The 23,160-nt window shown below is 40.4% G+C and overlaps 1 protein-coding gene and 1 long non-coding RNA gene across 2 annotated transcripts in view; one reads left to right on the plus strand and one right to left on the minus strand.

Moving 5' to 3' along the window:
• Positions 1-12,538, minus strand: part of LOC141583608 (uncharacterized) — a 160,604-nt gene extending 148,066 nt beyond the window's left edge. The window contains exon 1 of the long non-coding RNA XR_012516283.1: positions 12,413-12,538. This is a non-coding gene — a long non-coding RNA (uncharacterized LOC141583608). The remainder of the gene's footprint in view (positions 1-12,412) is intronic.
• Positions 12,539-13,969: 1,431 nt separating this feature from the next.
• LOC141582216 (uncharacterized) overlaps positions 13,970-23,160 on the plus strand; it is a 34,090-nt gene continuing 24,899 nt past the window's right edge. Inside the window, 2 exon segments of the mRNA XM_074389838.1 lie at positions 13,970-14,044; positions 22,743-22,934. Coding sequence (XP_074245939.1) covers positions 13,970-14,044; positions 22,743-22,934 — 267 coding nt within the window.

Genomic DNA, 23,160 nt, shown 5'->3' on the forward strand with positions numbered 1-23,160 from the left:
CTAGATATGCAGAATTTGAATGCATTCATAAGGAAACAGGCAAATCCCAAATAATAAACATTCTATTAAAAAAAAAAGACATATTCTACAGAAACGTCAATGTCATACGTGCTGAAGTTTTTGTGTTATTTTTTAAATCTCAATTTTAGGGCTCTTATTGTCATGAATTCTCAATTTTACTAAAGGAAAACTATATTTCTATATTTACAGCCCATTTTTTTCTTAGTTTATAAAATATCTTTTTAGGCACTTGTTATACTGTTTTGGGCATTGTCTTTGCCTGAGTTAACTAGAAAACAGAGCCTAAGTAAATTTAAGAACGAGGACTTTATTGAGAGGTGTAATTTGAGGACATTAAGAGTGAGAAATAGGCAAATAAGGCAGGAAAGAAGGGGAAATTAATGTAAGGTCTTCTGAGCTGGCTACAGCTTTATTAAACAGTATGGTGGGGAATCTTTTCAAGATCTCTTGAGGCCAAAAGTTAAAAACCAGCCTGGCCAACATGGTGAAACCCAATGTCTATTAAAAATACAAAAAATTAGCCAGGCACGGTGGCCCATGCCTATAATCCTAGCTACTCATGACGCTGGGGCATGAGAATCACTTGAACCCCAGAGGCAGAGGTTGCAGTGAGTTGAGATTGTACCACTGCACTCCAGCCTGGGCCACAAAGCAAGACTCCGTCTCCAAAAAAAAAAAAAAATAGGGTAGATGTGGTGGCGTATACCTGTAATCCCCAACACTTTGGAGGCTGAGGCAGGAGAATCACTTGAGTCCAGGAGTTCAAGATCAGCCTGTGCACTATCTCTACAATCTTTTTTTTTTTTTTTTAAATTAACCAGACATGGTGGTGAGTGCCTGCAGCCCTAGTTACTTGGGAGGCTCAGGTGAGAGAAACACTTGAGACTAGGAGTTCAAAGTTGCAGTGAGCCATGATCATGTTACTGCACCAACCTGGGCAGCAGAACAACATCCTGTCTCTTAAAAAAAAAAAAAAATTAAGACTGAGATATTTGTATTTATAAATTTAATTTTAAAATGACAATAACAACATGAATAAATCTTGGAGACATTAAGTGAAACAAGCCAGACACAAAAAGACAAACATTGTATGATTCCACCTGTGAGAGGCACCTAGAGTAGTCAAACGGATAGTGGTAGAAAATAGAATTGTAGTTGCTAGGGGATCCAGAAAGAGAGGAATGGAGAGTTATTGTGTAATTGGTAGAGAGTTTCAATACGGAAAGATGAAAATTTCTGAAGATAGATGGTGATGATGGTGGCACAACAATGTGAATGCACTTAAGGCTACTCAGTTGTACACCAAAAAAAAAAAAATGGTTAAAATGGAAAATTGTATGTTATATGTATTTTACCAAAACAAGAAATAACAGTAATAAATTAGTACATTTTAACACACATATTTTTACATACAACTATATTTTCCAAATAAAAAATTAATATGAAGTGGCATTATTTTAAATCTCCCTTTTTTGGGGGGGGCGGTTTGAGACAGAGTCTCACTTTATCACACAAGCTGGATGCAGTGGTGCCATCTCAGCTCACTGCAACCTCCGCCTTCTGGGTTCAAGCAATTCTCCTACCTCAGCCTCCCAAGTAGCTGGGACTACAGGCATGCACCACCACACCCAGCTAATTTTTGTATTTTAGTAGAGATGGGGTTTCACCATATAGCCTAGGCTAGTCTCGAACTCCTGACCTCATGATCCACCTACCTCAGCCTCCCTAAGGGCTGGGATTACAGGCATGAGCCACCTCACCTGGTCACTTTTGCAAATCTCTTAAAGTTTGACTTAATAGAAGACAACTGAGGCTGGGTGCAGTGGCTCATGCCTGTAATCCCAGCACTTTGGGAGGCTGAGGTGGGCAGATCACTTGAGGTCAGGAGTTCAAGACTAGGTTGGTAAATATGGTGAAACCCTATCTCTACTAAAAGTACAAAAATTAGCAAGGCATGGTGGCAGCCACCTGTAATCCCAGCTACTGGGGAGGCTGAAGCAGGAGCAACATTTGAACCCAGGAGGTGGAGGTTGCACTGCACTCCAGCCTGGGTGATAGAGCAAGACTGTGTCTGGAAAAAAAAAAAAAAAGACAACTGGATTTTCATATCTATTTCTGTTTTCAGTTTATCACAATATGTTGTTTTGGTTGAGTATATGAAAAAAATCTTACCTCACAAAGATATATAGTAGGAAAAGAAAGAATTATTTAAGTAGCCTTTTCAGAAAATTGTGAATAGTAGTCCTTAATACAGTATAAAACTTGAAAAGTGGCAGTTTCTTAAAATATTAGTTCACTCAATTATGTAGATCCAAATGTTGACATGTTTCACTGTACATCAGAAAAATCACATTTGCTAATATCACCATCACAAAAAAAGTCTTAAAGTACTGGGAAGATGTTAAGCCCCAGGACAGTGAATATATGTTTTTTGAAATTCTAGTTTTTTGTTTAAAGTGCAAATGTCATAAATGTTAACAAATATAGTCAGTTGTTTTCCTTGACTTACACAACCTTCTAAAAAAATTATATATATATATATATATATATATATATATATATATGCCAGATACTTATGTCTAAGTAGTCATAGTTTGTTTTTCTTTTAGAAAAAAAATAACGTTCCATGAAAAGAAGCAACCAGTTCACTTCACAACTCAAACAATCACACAAGTGCTTTTCTTGAGACAATCATCATACTTCTGCGCACAGCAATAGTACATCACATGTACTTCCCATTTCATCACATAGAATACTAAAAGGACACGTACTAATTTCAGCAACCTAGAAGAGAAGGGAAACTCCCCAACCTGATAAAAGACTAAGCAAAATCTATTTTTAATATGATGATTAATGATGAAAAACTAAACGATTTCCTTGCTATTCCCGAAAACAAGGCAAGGATGTCTTCATTCATTGCTTTTACCCAAGAAGCTAGTCAATGTAATAAGAAAAGAGAAATTTTAAAAAGGACAAGAAATAAAAGTCATGCAGATAGGACAAGAAGAAAAAGGGTGAGTGCAGTGGCTCACGCCTATAATCCCAGCACTTTGGTAGGCTAAGGTGGGTGAATCACCAGGTCAGGAGTTCGAGACCAACCTGGTCAACATGGTGAAACCCTATTTCTACTAAAAATACAAAAATTAGCCACACCTGGTGGCAGGCCCCTATAATCCTAGCTACTCAGGAGGCTGAGACAAGAGATTCACCTGAACCTAGGAGGCAGAGGTTGCAGTGAGCCAAGATTGCACCATGACACTCCAGCCTGGGTGACAGAGCAAGACTCCGTCTCAAAAAAAAAAAAAAAAAAAAAAAAAAAAAAAAAAAGAAGAAGAAATAAAACTTTCACAGGTAATATATTATATACATTAAAATCCCAGAAATATCTACATAAAAACTTCTAGAATTAATAAATGAGTTTAGAAAGTTCACAGGATATATCAATATATAAAAATATTTCAAACTAACAGCTAGAAACTGAAATGTAAACCACAGTATCATTTTTATTACCACCAAAAACGTAAAATACTTAGGGATAAACCCAACAAATTTGTGCAAGATATGTATGCTAAAAACTGCAATGCATTGACATGAGAATCTGAAGAAGATATAAATAAATGGAGTTATGCCGGGCGCGGTGGCTCAAGCCTGTAATCCCAGCACTTTGGGAGGCTGAGGCGGGTGGATCACGAGGTCGAGAGATCGAGACCATCCTGGTCAACATGGTGAAACCCCGTCTCTACTAAAAATACAAAAAAAAAAATTAGCTGGGCATGGTGGCGCATGCCTGTAATCCCAGCTACTCAGGAGGCTGAGGCAGGAGAATTGCTTGAACCCAGGAGGCGGAGGTTGCGGTGAGCCGAGATCGTGCCATTGCACTCCAGCCTGGGTAACAAGAGCGAAACTCCGTCTCAAAAAATAAATAAATAAATAAATGGAGTTATATACATTGTTCATGGATCTAAAGATTTAATATTATTAAGGTGGCAATTTCCCCAAAACTAATCTGCAGGCTAATTGCACTCTCCATTAAAATTGCAGACTTTTTGTAGAAATTGACAAACTAATTGTTAAATTTACGTGGAAAAGTTAAGCATCCACAATAATCAGATGAATCTTGTTTTATTTTCCCCTTCCTATTTTTAAAACATATAACTATTTAAAACAAGAGGAGTTTGAGGAAGCTTTGTTTGTTCAGAGACAAGGTCTTACTCTGTCTTCCTGGATGGAGTGCAGCGGCACAATCATAGCTCACTGCAGCTTCCACCTCCTGGGCACAAGCAATTCTCCCACCAGCCTCCCAAGTACCTGGAACTACAGGAGCATGTCACCATGCCCAGCTAATTTTAAAAATATTTTATAGAGACAGGGTCTTGCTATGTTGCCCAGTCTAGACTCAAATTCCTGGTCTCAATTGATCCTCCCACCCTGGCCTCCCACAGTGCTGGGATTACAGGTGTGGGCCACCATGCCCAGCAAGACATCAAATGGAAAATAAGAGCAAAACATTAAGCCAACAAATTCAACCACACAGATGATAAAGACAAATCTCTAGAAATGTACCATGCACCAAAATACACAAGTAAAAAACAGAAAATCTGAATAAGCCTATATCTAATAAGCAAATTGAGTATGTTATGAAAAACTTTCCCAGAAAGAAAACTCCAGGGCCAGATGGTTTCACCGGTAAAAACACCAAAGTTACACAAATGTTCTCCAGAAAAGAGAAGGGGAGAGAATATGTTTTTCAGAAAAGAGAGAAGAGAAAACACCATCCCGTTCATTTTATGAGGTTAATTTTTATGGACTGAATTGTGCCTCCTCAAACTTTATATGCTGAAGTTCCAACCTTTAGTACCTCAGAATGTAACCACATTTGGAGATAAGGTTTTTACAGAGCTGACTGAGTTAAAATGAGACTGTTAGGGTGGGGCCCTAATTCAATATGACTAGTGTGCTTTTAAGGGGAAGGACATCAGGGGCACATATGTACACAGAGGAAAGGCCGAGTGAGGACACAGCAAAAAGGCAGCCATCTGCACACCAAGCAGAGAGGCCTCTGGAGAAACCAAACCTACTAAGACATTGATCTTGGACTGCTAGCCTCCCAAACTGTGAAAAAAATAATTTATATTGTTTAGACTCCCCATTCTGTGGCAGTTTGTTACAGTAGCCCTACAAACTAATACACTAACATAAGCTTAATACCAAAACCTGACAAAAATTGTATTTACAAACTACAATATCCTTTACTGATATAGAGGCAAAATCCTTAAGAAAACACTAACGAATCAAATCAATAGATTATTAAAAGACTAACACTTCAAGATTAAGTAGGGCTTATCTCAGGAATGAAACGTTAGTTTAACATTTTAAAATTGATAAATGTAATTCATTATATAAACAAAAAAAAAAGAAAGAAAGAGAAACCACATGATCACTTCAATAGATACAGAAAATGCATTTCACCAAAATCAAACATTGATTCCTGATAAAAACTTTCAGCAGATCAGAAATAGTAGGGAACTTCCTCAAATGAATAAAGGGCACCTATAAAATACCTACAATATAATTAATGATAAAAGGCTGAATTATTTTCCCCTAGAATAGGAACAAGGCAAAGATGCCATGACTACTATTCTAAAATTCTATTCAACATTGTAGTAAAGGTCTTAGTCATCAGAAGAAAAGAAAAATAAATAAAATTAAGATCAAAAGGGAAGAAGTAAAACTGTCACTACTTGCAAATGATATGATTTTTAATCTAAAAAAATCCCAGGGAGGCTGGATGCAGTGGCTCACACCTGTAATTCCAGCACTTTGGGAAGCCAAGGCGGGCGGATCACAAGGTCAAGAGATCCAGACCATCCTGGCCAACATGGTGAAACCCGATCTTCACTAAAAATACAAAAAAATTAGCTGGGTGTGGTGGTGCATGCCTGTAGTCCCAGCTACTTGGGAGGCTGAGGCAGAATTGCTTGAACGCGGGAGGTGGAGATGGCAGTGAGCCGAGGTCACGCCACTGCACTCCAGCCTGGTACCTCGTGATGGAGTGAGACTCTGTCTCAAAAAAAAAAAAAAAAAAAAAAAAAAAAAAAATCCCAGGGAATCTAGAAAAAAATTACTAGAATCCGTAAGTGAATTTCCTAAGGTCACAAGACACTGAGTTAATATATATAAATCTGTTTAAGGCAAGTATTAAAATGTGTATGCTTATATACTAACAGCAAATTATTGAAAAATTGAATTTAAGGAGCAATTCCCTTTACAATAATACCAAAATATAAAATAATTTTGAATAAATATAACAAAAGATATCTACACTGAAAACCACAAAACCTCACTGAAAAAAATTAAATAATTTACAAATACATTGAGATATATACCATGTTTATGGACCAAAAGATTCAATATGGTTAACATAACAATTCTCCCCAAATCGTGCCCATTGGCAAAAGGACAGATATACAGATTAATCATGCAGACTGCAAAGTCTAGAAATAGACCCATACATATAAGGTGAATTGAGCTTTGGCATGCATCCTAAGGTAATTCAATGGTGACAGGAAGAAACAGTAGCCTTTTTAATAAGTAGTATTGGAACAATTTTAATGGACACCCTCCCCAAATAAATTTTTTAATGGACCATTTAAAACCACAACGAATGTAAAAATAAACTTGAAATTGATCACAGTCCTACAAGTAAAACCTAAAGCTATAAAAATTATAGAAAAAGAACATGGGAATACATATTTATACCTTTGGGTTAGACAAAGATATTCCAGAGAGAACACAAAAAGTATAAACCTAAGGAAAGAAAATATTAGTGCTAATATGCCAGCAGTTTTAACCATCATTGCTTTTACGCCATCAATGAAAATATCAATGCAATGAAAAAGGTGAATAAATAAAATCTGACTGGGCGTGGTGGCTCACACCTGTACTCCCAGCACTTTGGGAGGCTGAGGCTGGCAGATCACCTGAGGTTGGGAGTTCAAGACCAGCCTGACCAACATGGTAAAACACCATCTCTACTAAAAATACAAAAATTAGCCCAGCGAGGTAGTGGATGCCTGTAGTCCCAGGTAGTCGAGAGGCTGAGGCAGGAGAAGAGCTTGAAACTGGGAGGTGGAAGTTGCAGTGAGCCGAGATGGCACCACTGTACTCCAACCTGGGCGACAGAGCAAAACTCTGACTCAAAAAATACAGTAAAATAAAATAAAATATAAACACATAAATAAAATCCTAAATAATTATCCTATCCAAGTAAGTTTTACTCATAGACTCTCCCCTGAAAATTCTCACGGATCCCAAGGATCTATAGACCACTTTGAAAATAACATTTTTGCAACAATTGAAAATAATGAACTGCTAATGGGTGCCTCATACAGGTACAATGTTAGATAAAAGAAGCCAGGCACAAAGGAGAACATCATGTGTGATTCCATTCACGTAACTTTCAAGAACAGGCTATGCTGCTCTACGGAGGAAGTCACAATAGCAGTTACCTACAGGGGTCGGGGGAAGAAGGGAATTAACTCAGAAAGGTCGTGGGGGAAAGGACTTCTGGTTCTTTATTGTGATTTGGGTAATGGTTTGTGCATTTTACTATATGAATATCAATAACATACTTTAATGAAAATATAAAAATATAAACCCTACATAATATTCTAATGAAAATTTTCTATATTTAGAAGTAATTGATTAAACATCTTCTAACACTTTTATGCAACAAAACCTTAGGCAATGGATCAATTTTAGAAAAGAATTCATAGCACTGAGAATCTGAAAATTCTACTTTGAAGATGATGGAGTATAACATTTATTTCACATTTAATACTTTAATCGTTAAGTACGTTTGTATCTATGTGTATCTTATTTTAATAGATGGTTAGTTCCTTAAAGGTAGGAATGTATTTTATGTCTTTAATACTATAGAAACGGGTACACAGTAGGTGACTTATTGATTAATTTTCTCATTCATTCATGCAATAAAGATTTCTTTAGCATTTAGCATAGGTACTGGGCATATAATGATGGGTGGGTGTTGGGCTCAATAAATTCCTGTTGATAACTGATTAATAATTATCAATTACATTTCAGAAAGAACATAACTCTCTTTTCTCCTGAATTCCAAGTTCAGGTGCACTAGAGATTTCAACCTTGTTGTAAAAATAGAGACACAAAAACACAGAGATTAATTGACTTCTTAAGGTGATATACTTGGTCATGACTGGGACAAACATTAAAATGGTTACAGCTTCTTTCGTGGACCAAGGTGCTAGGGGAATTCATTCAGATTGACTTGGGTTCATATTTCATTTAAATGCTCTCATTTCACTTCTGCAACATGCACCTTCTTTGACTTATATTTCAGGACCTGCAGTCCGAATTGATTTACTTCCACTTCAGCCTCTGTCAAGATAAATTAGACATCAAGGGTCCATAACACTATATGAATCAGAACTGCTATTAGTAGGAAATATACAAGCAGTTTCATATTTCAATACAGTGTAGCACTTTTTTGGAGAATGTACTTTCTACTAAAAATGAAAGTGGATGCAACAAAACTTGGTGAATTTGGAAGTGTTAAAAGAAATCAAATTTAATTTTATTCTACATCCTCAGGGAAATTAGCCAAAGGAAGGTAGGTAACAGTAAATATTTTTATCTCCTTTCAGTGCATCTACAAACCATTCTGCTGAGTAAGATCTGACAGGTTCCTGACTGTGAGCAGCGATAGGGTTACAACTTGGATGGTACATGAACTTGCATCAGATACAGACTCCATTTTTGCTGTAATCATCCATCCATAGCCTTGCCTGCTCAGCTGACATACAACATACAAAGCATATTGTAACACAAGTGCATTGCCCTACATGGTGTTTACCTTGTTGGAAACTAATTGTTTGAAACAATGGACTCAGTGAAAAGATGTGAAATGTTATAAGCTGTGTAAAAATCGAAATAATATGTACTAATAATGATAGTTTGTGAAGGATTAAAACGTAGATTATGCTGTATAGTTAATGACTTGGTCTTGCTTTTAAGTTTTCTTTTATTCTACTCCTGTGATATAACCTTGAATTTCAAGCCAAGCCTGGTGGAGAGACAAAGTTCCCTCATCAGAAAGTAAACTCCACTTTGGCTTACTCACCAATGTCTCCCTAGTACATAGCGCAGTACTTGGAAGACAGTCGACATGTAATATTTGTTAAATGAAAGAAATGAATAAACATGCGTATAGGGAAAATGGAACACATTTCAGTTTCAAGCCAAGCCATGACCAGAGTTCCTCCAGGATATGACTCAAAGAAAGAGAGTGGGACTCAATCTCCAGGGGACAAGAACTCCCATACTGCTTCCATTTCACCCTCTCCCAGTGCAGCCAATGGGACTCCCACATTGCTGAGCCAGATAGAGAAGCCCCAGGTATAGAACTGAGGTAGGAAAGGATAAAGTATACCCTTTCCCATCTCCCCACACCTTCCCCGATCCCACCCAATAAGATCTGGATGTGTTCTTGCAGTTTTCAATCTGAATTCTCTTAGAACAATAAAAGGGGCTTGAGCTCTCCTACAATTCTCATTAACAGAGTGCCAGGTAAAACAGCCTGCATGTATTTTAGCAGTAATGAGGGGCTAAGAGAAGAGTAAGGTCTTAGGAAGACAGACAAATGGAAGGCCAGGTCTTGAAATGGAACTGGTTCACCTCTCCATTAAGTTGGTAAAGAAAGAATGTGGCTGGGAGCAGTGGCTCCCACCTGTAATCTCAGTAATATGGGAGGCCAAGGTGGGAGGATAGCTTGAGCCCAGGAAATCAAGACTAGCCTGAGCAACACAAGGAGATCCTGTGTCTACAAAAATATTTTTAAAATTAGCTGAGCGTAAGTGGCTTTTGCCTATAGTCCCAGCTACTCAAGAGACTGAGATGAGAGGATTGCTTGAGCCCAGGAGGTTGAAGCTGCAGCGAGCAGTGCGCCGTGATCACACCACTGCACTCCAGCCTGAGCAACAGAGCCAGACCCTTCTGCCGAAAAAGAAAAAGAGAGGAGAGAGAAGGGAGGTAGGAAAAGAAGACAAGGCAAGAGGGAAGGGAAGGGTGGGAGGGAGAAGGCAAAGAGGGAAAGAGGGAAAGAGGGAAGGAGGGAAGGAAGGAAGGAAGGAGAGAAGGAGGGAAGGAAGGAAAGAAGGAAGGAAGGAGGGAAGGAAGGAAGGAAAGAAGGAAGGAAGGTAGGGTGGAAGCAAGGGAGGGAGAGGAGGGCAGGGAAAGGAAGGAGAGAGAAAAAGAAAGAAGATGGATGAAGATAGAACAATTTAGAGGTGATGAAGAAGAGTAAGTAAAGAAACATTCTGAGGTAAAGGAAAGGAAAAATGAAACTTATTGGGGCCTAAGCCACAGCCACTTTTAATATGCCAAAATTTGATGTTGTTCTGATTATATCCTTCCATGTGTTCACAAAGGGTGATTTCTCTCCCCAGCATGAGGAGTAGATTATGATTATTGTCACTCCTCTTAGAAATAATCAGTTTAGGATTCGTGTGTGACACAATTCTGCCCAGTGGGACTCAGTTCTTCCAGAAGCCTCGAAAAAAAGGTTTTCCTTCCTTTATTATGAGTGAGAGACAGATTAAAAAAAAAAAAAAGAGGTAGAAATAGCATCCCTCTACTTTGCTGGATGCCCCTGACTGTATTTGATTGACACCCAGATAAGCAGAAGCCATGGTGTAGCCATGAAGGGACATGACAGAAGAAATTACCATCATGTAACATTGGTAGAGCAGAAAGAAGAATTCCACCTCATTCCTGGACAACTTCCCTGAGTTATTTGACCAACCAATACTGGAACCATCTTCTTCCAAACTTCTTATTTTATGAGGTAATAAATTCCTTATTTTTCAAATTTCCACCTTTATTCAGGTTTCCTGTTGTTTACACTTTCCTTGATATCTTCACTTTTTTTCTACTAAAGGAGGAAATGAGGGCATATGTTATGAATGTGAAATCTGTAAGTCAAAAAGTTCAAAACATATTTCGGGTTGCACTAAGAGTCTCCTTCCATCTTCTTCCCCCTCCCCAGCTCCTACTGGATTCAGACAAGGGCCAGGACACAAGACTGAATGCAAAAGGACCTCTCCCTTCCCAAGACTTTGTCTTTGTTCCTAGCTCAAGCTCAATGTGTCTTGCTCCTTCTTTCCTAAAGATTTGTTCTGTCCCAGGGGGCTCCTCAGTCGCTCCAGTCGATTGGCTTCTAGAGCCTTGCACCATCAATTCCAGAGATACATCCACACGTCTGAACTCCAGCCATAATTTAGACTCAAGTGGGGAGCCCCCACCACAGCACCATTCTGTACCGGTATTTAGCAATGTTTTGTAGCCTCTGAACAGAAATAGAGAAGTAAAATGGCCAGAATTTAGGGATGGAAACTGGCACAGGCATGGGAAACCTTCTGAGAATGCAGGAGTTAGCTGAGTTTACTAGTTAATAACTCTTAGGAAGATCATATAGCACACAATTCAGCATATAAATTAGTCTTAACACATGTATATTGAATTTCTTTGAAATGACCAGATTGTAGGCAGATAAAATGGCTTCCATTTACAGAATCTTCCCTTCAGAGTCTTTCAATAGCACCACCTCCCCTCCACCCAAAATAAAACCTTCAACATTTTCACCTTGTTTATTTTTATAACACACTATGAAATAGGGAGTGTGGTAAGGATAGTTCTATTTAATTTACCACGAAGGAACAAGACACAAAGAGATGATCTGACTTGGTCACAATCCCTGAGGGCATTGGTGGCAGAGAGGGATCGTCCCTCAGTCCCCAGGGCTCTCAAGTCTTTGTTCTGATGTCCCTGTATGTAATTGTTTTGATAGCAATTTCCCTGGTTCTCTCTCACTAGCTTACTAACCACGCATGTCAATCACATTCAGGAACACCATGGGCCTAAGGGTTAGCCACATCTCAGGAGAATGTGACTCAAGAGAGAACACAAGGCATAATGTAGCACTTTCTCCTTCTAGCAAGTATGTCAGTTGCGGCCTCGGAAGTCTGACATTGTGTAAAGAGAGTGTTGCTTTTTTTTTTTTTTCCTTCCCCCAGATACAGAAAGGAATGGATATATCAAGAACTCTGACCACAGCTTTAAAGCAAGCGAGAAACCCATCAGTGTAAGATCATCTTACTAGAGAACACTCAGTGATACTGAAAGAGCTCTCCACCTAAACTCTAGAGAACCCGGAGAGACGTCCTGTTTTTTCCTCCCAAAGATCCACCTCCAGAGCCTCACTCTCCAGTCCGTGAGGAAAGCCGGGAGGATGGGAGAGCCACAGATCCTAAGTCCCTTTCTCCTACGGAACCCCTGGACCTCCTTCTCGCTTCCCTACCACTTCAGGGAGCAGCACGCTAGGGCCGAGGCCAGGGTCCAGGCCCGCACCCGGAGCAGGCCAGACGAAGAACGCGGAACGAAAAGGCAGCGTGCGCGGCGCTGCACGATGTTGCCGGGAGGCGTGGATTCTGGAAAGTGCATGTGCGCCCTCCCTCGAGCACCGCCCGCGGAGCCGATTGGCCCGGGCGCGCGGCGGGGGAAGCCCTTGGCTAATCTCCTGCCACTCATCCCGGCCGACGTCGGCGCCCCGGCCGCTACGCCGCGGACCTCTCGCCGCGCCGGGCCGGGCTGCGCGCGGAAGGATAAATAGTCCCGGCGGCAGTGCAGCGCGCCCATCCACGGCTCTGCTCGCCCCGCCCGGGCTCCCAGTTGGGGCGGCGGGAAGTGGGGGCGGGCGGAGGAGGTCCAGTCTCTGCGGCCTGTCGACCCCGGCTTTCTCTGCTGCCTGTCGACCCCGGCTTCTCTCTTTTCTGCCATTCGGGTGGATTGCGCTCCCTAGGGAAGAGTAATTAGATTCCCGGCTCCCTCCAGCCGGAATCAGCAGAAGTCAGCCGCTGAGCCTGTAGCCTGGGAGGGGCCTATAGGGAGGAGGGAGAAGTGGGGAGCCGCCGCCGGGAGGGACACGGTAAAACCACTGTCCCCTTAAGTGCGTGCGTGCGTGCTTGTTTCTTTACAGGCCGCAGCGGGAAGCTGAGTATAGAGAAGGGATTAACAGAGATTGCACCCTAGTGCCCTTCCCCCGCTCCCGCACCCCCCGGCACGTGACTCTTGCCCCTTCCAAGTTGTCATTCTTATTGTGAAATTCACCTGGTTGCTGACACGCAGAAGAGAATACTTTGGAAGCTTTAAGCCTTACAGCCAGCACCCTTCTGTTTTTCTCTCAAAGCACCACTTTGAGCTCAGCTGGAGAAAGAACCCTGTGAAATCTGGTATTGGACATGTCTCTTATTAACAAAGTAATTCTGGAGAAAACAACATTCTTTCCACAATGATCCAGGAACGTATCCCAAGTCCCTGCCTTGGCAGTAGCAAACTTCCCTTAATTCCCTTCCCCCTGTGGAGATGGATCCAGAAGAGGGAGACTTCAGCAGAGTTGTTGGCTGAAATGATAGGCATGTTCTAGGAATTGTGACTTGACTTGGCCCTCTTGTGTATTCTTTTTCATCTTAGTTACTGCATTTCACTCATTCATCATTAAATAAACTCCTATTGAAGGCTTTCTTTGTGCCAGGCTCTGTTCTACTTATCAGAGATTAAATCCGTGAGTAAAACGAAGCCCCTGAACTCTTGGATCCTCATTACAGTTGCTCCAGTGGGGGAAGATAGTATATTTACAATCATATACAGCTGTATAATGTTATGTAGGGAAAAGCGCTAGGAAGTAAAAGAGCAGAAGGACAAGGATGCAGATGAGAGTGGGACACTATTTTATATTTTAGATAAGTTGATTGAAGAGGGCCTCTTTGAGGAAGTTATGTTTAAACAGAGGTCTGGATGAAATGAGGTAGAAAGCCAAGCAAATACTGAGGGGACAGGGGTGGGGGTGGGGGTGGGGATGGGGGCGTCGGGCGAGAACTTTCCTAGCAGAAGGAAGAGCAAGTGCAAGGGCTCTGCATCCAGACACAGTTTGGTGAGTTTGAATTAGCAAAAAGGAGGCCAATGTGAATGCTGTGCAGTAAGCCAGAAAAACAGTTGGAAATAAGACTGGAGATGGGGTGATGAGTATGTGCGTGCTTGGCATTTGCTTTTAACATAATTTGAAACTTCTCTAAAGTCTGTATGCACTAAAGTGTCCTGCACTTCCTGTGTCTCCACCAGGCACTACATTTCATTCAGAGATGCCACTTTTTTCCTCCTGGTCTAGCAGTTAAGTGTTCATTTCTGTTTTTCTCTCTCACCCTCTTGTACTCATCTACAACTACCACTTCAAGTGTTTCTTTTGTGCAGATCTTTATCTTTAATGTCACCTTCCCCCGCCCCAACTTGTATACTTGCCTGTTTATCTAATCAGCGTATCTAATTGGACATCCTGACATCTTCTGATTTCGACAGGTCCAAAACCAATCTCAGTATCTTTCCAAAATCGTTTCCCTTCTTTCTCATTGATACCGCTGCTATCTCTGTCACCCAAGCTAAATACATGGATGTCATTTTTTACCTATTTGTCTCCTTTATGTCTTTTATCCAGTCAGTTCTCAGGGCCTCTCATGAGTAATTTGTCTTTTAAATGCCTCATGTCAAATCTCTTCCTCTGTCTCTACTTCAGGGTCTCTGGCTAAGCCCTTAAATGTTGCCAGCTAGGATTAGTTCAGCAGTTTCTAAGTGGTCTTTCTGACTTTTTTCTCACTCTGCTCCAATCTAACCTGCCAGAATAATTGTTCTGAATTTTCACTCTTAGCACAGCTCTATGTGCTTCAGTACCTTTATGGCTAAATTTTCTATTTCATTAAATTTAAACTCTTCTGATTGAATTTCTTTTTTCTTTTTTGAGACAGGGTCTTACTCTGTCGCCCAGGTACCCAGGCTGGAGTGCAATGGTGCGATCACGGCTCACTGCAGCCCCTATCTCTTGGTGTTCAAGTGAACCTCCCACTTCAGCCTCTAGAGTAACTAGGACTACAGGCATGTGCCACCAGTCCCAGCAAATTTTTTTATTTTTTGTAGAGACAGGTTTTTGCTGTGTTGCCTAGGCGGGTCTTGAACTCCTGGGCTCAAGTGATCCACCTGCCCTGGCTTCCCAGAGTGCTGGGATTACAGGCATAAGCCACTGTGCTGAGCCACAGCCCTAACTGAATTTCAAGCTCTTGCCCTAATCGAGTTCCCTTTTACCCTGTGAACCACTCCTCACTCTACCACTTCAATTTTAGTTAGGTTTGCCCCAGAAGTACATTTCTATTCACTCATTCCTATGTGTATTTGTTCATGGATCTAGCCTCACATATATTTGATTCAGTAAGGATCCATTGGTTACAACTGACGTATACCCAAATTGGTGTAAAGTGAGAAGGGAATGTATTCTCACATACCTGAAAAGTTGAAGATAGTTCTGTTAGATATGGCTTGGCTGAAGAGTTCCAATTCTATCAGCAAGATTCAGATTCTCTGCTTGAACCTCCATAGAGGTTGCAGTTAGCTTGAGACCGCACCATTGCATTCCAGCCTGGGCGACAGAGCAAGACTCTATCTCAAAAAAAAAAAAAAAAAAAAAAGAGAGGGAGAGAGAGATTCAGATTCTCCCCAACATGTTAGCACTCTCCTCTGCTGTTTGCTTCATTCTCAAGCTCCACAAATGAGCAACCAGAAGCCCCAGACCATCCTCACTACCAGGAAAAGTCAAGCAGTCATTCATTAGCCACTCACTGTTGCCAAAAGAATGAGATGCTCAGATTGGCCTGGACTGATTCACAAGCCCATCCCAGGCATTGAGTCTATCAATAATACATGAATGGCACAAGAAGGTGATTTGACTTAAAAAGAGGAATGGCTATCAGAAGGTGAGCAGATGTATCTTGAGTAATGGAAACAGCAGACACATACACATTCCTGGTCTTTCATTAATGTTTCCAAACATTCTTCCCCTACGTATGCCTTCACTGATATCTACAGCTACTCAGTAAAACAATATCTATTTTTACCACCCAAAATGTACTCACATCTAGGTCCTACAAATAACTCCAAGTCCCGGATAATAAGGTGATATGCATGCCCCTCTATCATAAAGCAATTTGATGAAGTTCTTCATGGCCTAATAACCTAAGGCTATAACTAGAAAATACTTAACACATAATTACAGAAAAGAGAACAACTGCAGTGAAAACTCATATTTGGAAATATGAATATGACAAACACAAAGTGGTCTCCAATTCATAGCGTATGTCATATCTTGCTAGACAAGAATAGCAAGGGCTTCCTAACATGACAGGGGAGAAAGCTCTTTGATCAACAAATCTGGCTGCCATATGTTCTGTTTTTGGAGGATCTCTCATTCATTGTTCCTCCATGGTCATGTCTGTAACGGACACTGAGGAGGATAATTCTTTAGGGGCTACATCTCTTCGGTATTCTTCTTCCTGATCTAGTGGGAATTGAAAAATCACTTCCTATGGCAAAGATAATTAGCTTTTACCACCCAAGAATTGTGAACTTCTTCTGTTGTATACAATTGTTGCTGGCAAGTAGCTACCAAGCCAGGGGCTACATTTCCTAGCCTCCTTGTTAACCTTGGTAAAGTCACATGACTATCTCCATTGGAATATGAGTGGAAGTGATGTGTACCACTTCTCATCAATTTGGTTAAGAACTAGGTATGCCTTTGCTAGTCTCTTTTTCCTTCTTCCAGATGCACTGAAAGGTCTCTAATGCTGGGCGCGGTGGCTCACGACTGTAATCCCAGCACTCTGGGAGGCCAAGGTGGGTGGATCACGAGATCAATAGATCAAGACCATCCTGGCCAACATGGTGAAACCCCATCTCTACTAAAAATACAAAAATTAGCTAGCCATGGTGGCATGTGCCTGTAGTCCCAGCTACTCGGGAGGCTGAGGCAGGAGCATTGTTTGAACCCGGGAGGCAGAGGTTGCAGTGAGCCGAGATCACACCACAACCCTTCAGCCTGGTGATAGAGTGAGACTGCGTCTCAAAAAAAAAAAAAAGGTCTCTAAGAACCTGGAGGACAGTAGAGCCACAAGATAGAAGGAGTCTGGGTAGTTGAATGATTTTATAGAAGACCACCTACTACTTAGGGGCACTGATGTTGGATTTTACAAAAGTGAAAAATAAATATCTATTGTGTTAAGCATAAGTAACCCAGCTTTTCTTCTCCAGACTTAGGGTTTCTCTCATAGTACAATTTTCTTTAATTATTTTTTCTTTTTTTTTGAGACAAAGTTTTCCTCTTTTCACCCAGGCCGGTGTACAATGGCGCAATTTCGGCTTACTACAATATCCACCTCTAGGGTTCAAGCTATTCTCCCACCTCAGCCTCCTGAGTAGCTGAGATTACAGGTGTGAGCCACCATACCTAGCTAATTTTTGTATTTTTAGTAAAGATGGGGTTTCATCATGTTGGCCAGGCTGATCTTGAACTTCCGACCTCAGGTGATCTGCCTGCCTAGGCCTACCAAAGTGCTGGGATTACAGGTGTGAGCCACTATGCCTAGCCCAGTTTTCCTTAATTCTCAGCAAACTTCTGGTCTATTTGTATCTGGCCAATTCCATGGGGGGAGAATTCCAAAGCCCCAGGATTTTTTTAAGCTGCAGTCTTTGAATCTAGATTTTGATATGAGAATTTTTGTCTTTTAGTAATAGGCCTTGATATTCTAACTTAAAGGCCTCCATTTTGGTTCATGCCTAATAACAATTTGAAATAATAGCCACTGTGTTTGCAAGGGGAGGGAGTGATGGTGGTGTGTTAGCTGGTGGTGAAGGGAGTAGAATGGGATAACTATTACCTTTCTCAGCAGGCAGGAACTGCTTGAAAGAGGCCTGAGTGTATTAAGACTTCTCCTTAGTGCCAATCTTATCCATTCTTGCCTTCATTAACATTAACATTCTCTTGGGGCTTTTTCAACCCTTCATGGCTCCAGATTATTGATGTTTCTGTCATCTTTTTTGTAGCCTTATAAGCAAAAATATTCACTCGTAACAAAGTGCTATATTTTCCTCTCTGCCTTAGATAAATGAAGTTCAGTCCTAAGTTTGAGTCTTTTTTGTAGGACATTACTAAAAGCTAACAAGTAATAGTTGATATATTTTGGTATCTGACCTTTTAACAATAGCCCTTTTACATTTTATCCTTGATAGGCATATGTTCTGAATCCCACTATACAACAGGTGCCAGTTTAACCTACTGCTTTGTTATTGAAGTCCCAGCCTGATGTTAATGAGGCCTCATCTGAATCAACTAATTCATTATTTTTGGATCTTTCTGTTACTAATCCCCACTCCTGGTACCAATTTATGAATTGTTAGAGCTATTTTAGTTGCAGGTGACCAGAAAAATCCCACACAATTCAAAATGACATGCAAAAAAGATAATATATTGGTATCAGCTCATGTAATTAAAAAACTAGAGATAGCTTAAGGCATAGTTTGATCCAAGGGTTTAAGCAATGTCATTAGAATTCTTTTTCTTTTCATCTCTTGGCTCTGTCTTGTGTGTTGGCTTCAGTTTTAGGCTACATGTGGTGGCTGCTGGCAGCTCCAGTTTACATAATCCCTACTGTTAGCAATCTCAGTGGAAGAGTACATGTCTCCTTCCCACAGGTGCCAGCAATAGTCTTCTTACATTTAATTGGCTCTGATTGGGACATGTGGCTAGAGGTATCCAGTATCTCAGGTCTGATTCATGTCATTACTGTTGTTGAAAATGAAGTTCAGTCAACCTAAAAGACATTGACTGAAGTAACAAAAGAGGAAAATCAGGGTATGGTTATCAGAAAAAGGGTGAATGGTTAGTGGGAGACAAACAAACGGAGTCTCTCATTAGATACCGATGTGTAGTGTTTCCTAATTGCTTCACATGTGTTGGTTTCGTCTCCACTGGGCTGACTGTAAGAGTCTCAAGAGCAAGATCATGTATTATATGTCTTAACGGTGCCAACTCATCAGGCAGTCAGTAGATACTGGCTAATTTATGACCCCTTCTTTTATTACCAAAGATGGCACACTCTAAGAAAGTAACAAGGTCTTAATAAAGGAATAGTTTGTAGAGGGATAGGAATGGTTAAGGGAACCAACAAGGAATGGTAAAGCACTTAAGGACTGGCAACAATGGAAGACCTTAAGCTTGAAGGAACAGGGGAAGGGAGCTATTAGTGGAACCTTCCAAGAGCTGTAGCTTGGAAAGGGATGCTGACAAAGTCTGTTACTATAAATGAAGAAATACAGCCACCGCCAAAATGGGGCCCTGCAAAAGACTGGGAAATAAACACTTGTCCTCTTTTCCTCTCATCCTCCAAACTTCTGTTGGTACCTCACATTGGCCAAACCAGTAACCAGAGGGCTTGTGTGGCACAGTTTTTAGAGTTCAACTTCCAGTAAAAAGCAAGACAACTAGGGTAAAAAAGTGGATCTGGAAGAGCAAGTGGAAAATTGCTAGTACATGCCTTTTATGTTCCTTGAGCAACCCTAAGTAAAAACAATTCCTATTCTGTAAGTGTTAACCATATAGACTGGATTTATCTGGAAAATATAACTTTAGCCTTTTCAATAAACTTGTTAAATATACAACCAATATAGTTTAATTTTAATAGCATTTTAAGATTTTAACATTCATGAATTCATAAATCATAAAAATTCTTTTGTCAGCCCATATAGCTGAAAAGGTGTCATCATTGTATTGATATAGAACTCCTCAAGAATATTGTATCTAGCAATCCATCAGAAAGCCCTGGCATAGCACTCATCACAGAGTGACAAATTTGATAAATGTTTGATGATTTGAAAAATGATTAAATGAATAAATTAAAGCATTTCAAGCCAGAAGACTGTAAGTGGAAAACTAGATGGGTTTTTCTTGTTAGAGGTTGATGATAACTGCACAACGTCTACCAATCCTGTCTCTTAAAGTCTGACATCCACTTCTTAGCTGTTGATCAAGGTCTTATCTCTTACAGAAAATGGAACCAAGTAAATTTTCTTTGTCAATTTTAAGAAGTTTCATAATTAACTATCATGCTAATAAATTCACTATAAAGTCATTATCAGTTAAGGGACAATTATATTTTCTATCTAAAACTGGGTTTCCTCATAAAATTGTCACTCAGATATAAGAAAAATAAATATTCTTGCTTCAATTTGTAAGCTAGGATTATAAAAACCAGTCCACATTTTCTCTAAAAGATTTTATAGTTAAGCCCAAAATTCATACTTCTGTTCTTTCACAATCCTGTGTATATAGGACTTTAGTTTACAAAATGCTTTCTTATGTGATACCATTCATTTATTCAAACAAATACTACTGAGCACATGCTATGTGCCGCACATAATCCCTGCCCTCATAGAACTTACAATAGAATAGTGTTTCTCAAACTTTTATGAGACTATGAATCACCTGAGGATCTTGGGAAACTACAGATTCTAATTCACTAAGTCTGGGATGGGCCCCAAGACTGTATTTCTAGCCAGCTCCCTGGTGATGCTGCTGGTGATGCTGATACTGTTTGGAGTAGCAGAAGTCTAATGGATTTATTTAATCCTCACCATAACCACCTCATAGGAACAGTATCAGTGTTTTGTTTCTTATCTGGAGCACTTACTATATACAAAACACTGCGCTTTGCCTTTTGTAGATAAACAATTCAGTCAGATATAGAGTTATAGGCCTTTAGGAAACTCACTATACAGATGCTTCTCCACTTATGAAGGGATTATATCCCAATAAGCCCATTTTAAATTGAAAATATTGTAAATCAAAAATACATTTAACATCACATAGTGAATGGCATAGCTTAGCCTAGCTTACCTTAAACGTGCTCAGAACACTTATACTAGCCTACAGTTGGGCAAAGTCATCTAACACAAAGTCTATTTTATAATAAATTGCTAAGTATCTTGTGTAATATATTGACTACCGTACTAAAAGTGAAAAATAGAAGTGTTGTATGGGTACTCACACTAAGATTTCTAGTGAATGTATATCACTTTTGCACCATCATAAAGTCAAAAAAATCCTAAGTGGAGCCATCGTCAGTCAGGGACTGTCTGTATAGCAGAAACAGCTAATGTAAAAAATCGTTGGCTGGGCGCGGTGGCTCACACCTGTAATCCTAGCACTTTGGGAGGCCAAAGTGGGTGGATTGCTTGAGGTCAGGAGTTCAAGACCAGCCTGGCCATCATGGTGAAACCCCATTTAAAAAAAAAAAAAAAGAATCGTTATATTATTTCTGTTTTATGTAAAATATCCAGAAAGGGAAATACGTAGGGACAGAAGGCAGATTGGTGTTTGCTGGGCCAAGGGTGGGAATGGTGATTAACTATAAATGATCATGAAGAATCTTTTGGAGGTGATGAAAATGTTTTTAAAATGAGATTATATTAATAGTTGCACACCTCAATAAATTTACTAAAAGTAATTGAACTGTATACTTGAAATGAGTAAATTTAATGGTATATAAATTATAATTCAAAAAAGTTGTAAAAAATCATGTATAATGTGAATAAATGCAATAATAAAAACATGTCTTAACTCTTTCACAGCCAAGAAAACGGAGCTCATAGAGGCTAAGTAATTTGCCCAAACTCACAGAACTAGTTGGTGAGAGGGTTAGTATATAAATCCAGTCCTATTAAGCCAAAAGCAGTCATTGTCAGAAACAGTCTCTCTAGAGGAGGCATAGAAATGTATGCCAGGAAATCGATACCCTTCATCAAGAGGGCATTTTCCTCTCTCTCTCTGAATCCTCTTCACTCTGTGAGGCAAAGAACATGCTGAGTGGTGACCTAGGTGGCATTCCATAAACATATTGCCATCTGACAAGGCTGTGCAAGCCAGCTAGCTTCTGGCAGACCCTTTGGCTTCATTGGGGTTTTTAGTTTCAAGCAACACAAATCATTTCTGTATGATTTAGTAGCAAAGGAATTGGGCACCCCACAGAATCATTGTGACTTGAGAACCAAGCTCAAAGTGGTGCAGCCAAGACCAAGGGCCAAAATAATGCTACAGAAGTAGTCAGGGCCGGGCGCGGTGGCTCAAGCCTGTAATCCCAGCACTTTGGGAGGCCGAGGCGGGTGGATCACGAGGTCGAGAGATCGAGACCATCCTGGTCAACATGGTGAAACCCCATCTCTACTAAAAATACAAAAAATTAGCTGGGCATGGTGGCATGTGCCTGTAATCCCAGCTACTCAGGAGGCTGAGGCAGGAGAATTGCTTGAACCCAGGAGGCGGAGGTTGCAGTGAGCCAAGATCGTGCCATTGCATTCCAGCCTGGGTAAGAAGAGTGAAAACTCCGTCTCAAAAAAAAAAAAAAAAAAAAAAAAAAAGAAGTAGTCAGGTGAGAAGATCGCTATTGCTAATGCTACTGAGCATGCTGGACTCTGCTCCTTTCTCCACCAGCACCACTGCTTTCAGAACTCATTTTGGCCACAGCTGTACTGTGGCAAGAGAAAGAAAACTGACTGCTATTCTTGCTTCTTTGTTTATTAGTTCCTGACTCAAAGCCACGCAGGTGCTTCTGAATCGAGAAAGGTAGCTCATGCACCTGAATCCAAGTTGCAAGGAGGGATGGTGAAGTGACTATGTGACAACTTCTATCTGTTTCTAGATAGTGAGAATCAGGCTTTACTTCCTTTTAAGACTAAAATATCAGTGAATTCTCTAAACTTAGACAGTTCAGATGCTGAGCAGCCAGGAAAACAAGAACAAAAACAAAAATGCCCCCCCCAGAAGAGATATCCACTACTGCATTTGCACAGTGATTCATGGAGCAGCAGCATCAACATCAAATGGAAGCTTGTTAGAAATCCGGAATTTCAGATCCTGTTCCAGATCTGCAGAATTTGGATTTGCTTTTGATATGGTTTGGTTGTGTTCCCAGTCAGATATCATCTTGAATTGTGGCTCCCAGAATCCCCACATATGAGGGGAGGGAACCAGGGGGAGGTAACCGAATCATGGGGCAGTTTTTCCCATGCTGTTCTTGTGATAGTAAATAAATCTCACAAGAGCTGAAGAGCAGTTCCCCTTCACACACTGTCTTGCCTGCTGCCACATAAGACATGCCTTTGCTCTTCCTTCACCTTCCG

This window comes from Saimiri boliviensis, chromosome 2, assembly GCF_048565385.1.
Source record: "Saimiri boliviensis isolate mSaiBol1 chromosome 2, mSaiBol1.pri, whole genome shotgun sequence".
In the NCBI taxonomy this organism is placed as follows: domain Eukaryota; kingdom Metazoa; phylum Chordata; class Mammalia; order Primates; family Cebidae; genus Saimiri; species Saimiri boliviensis.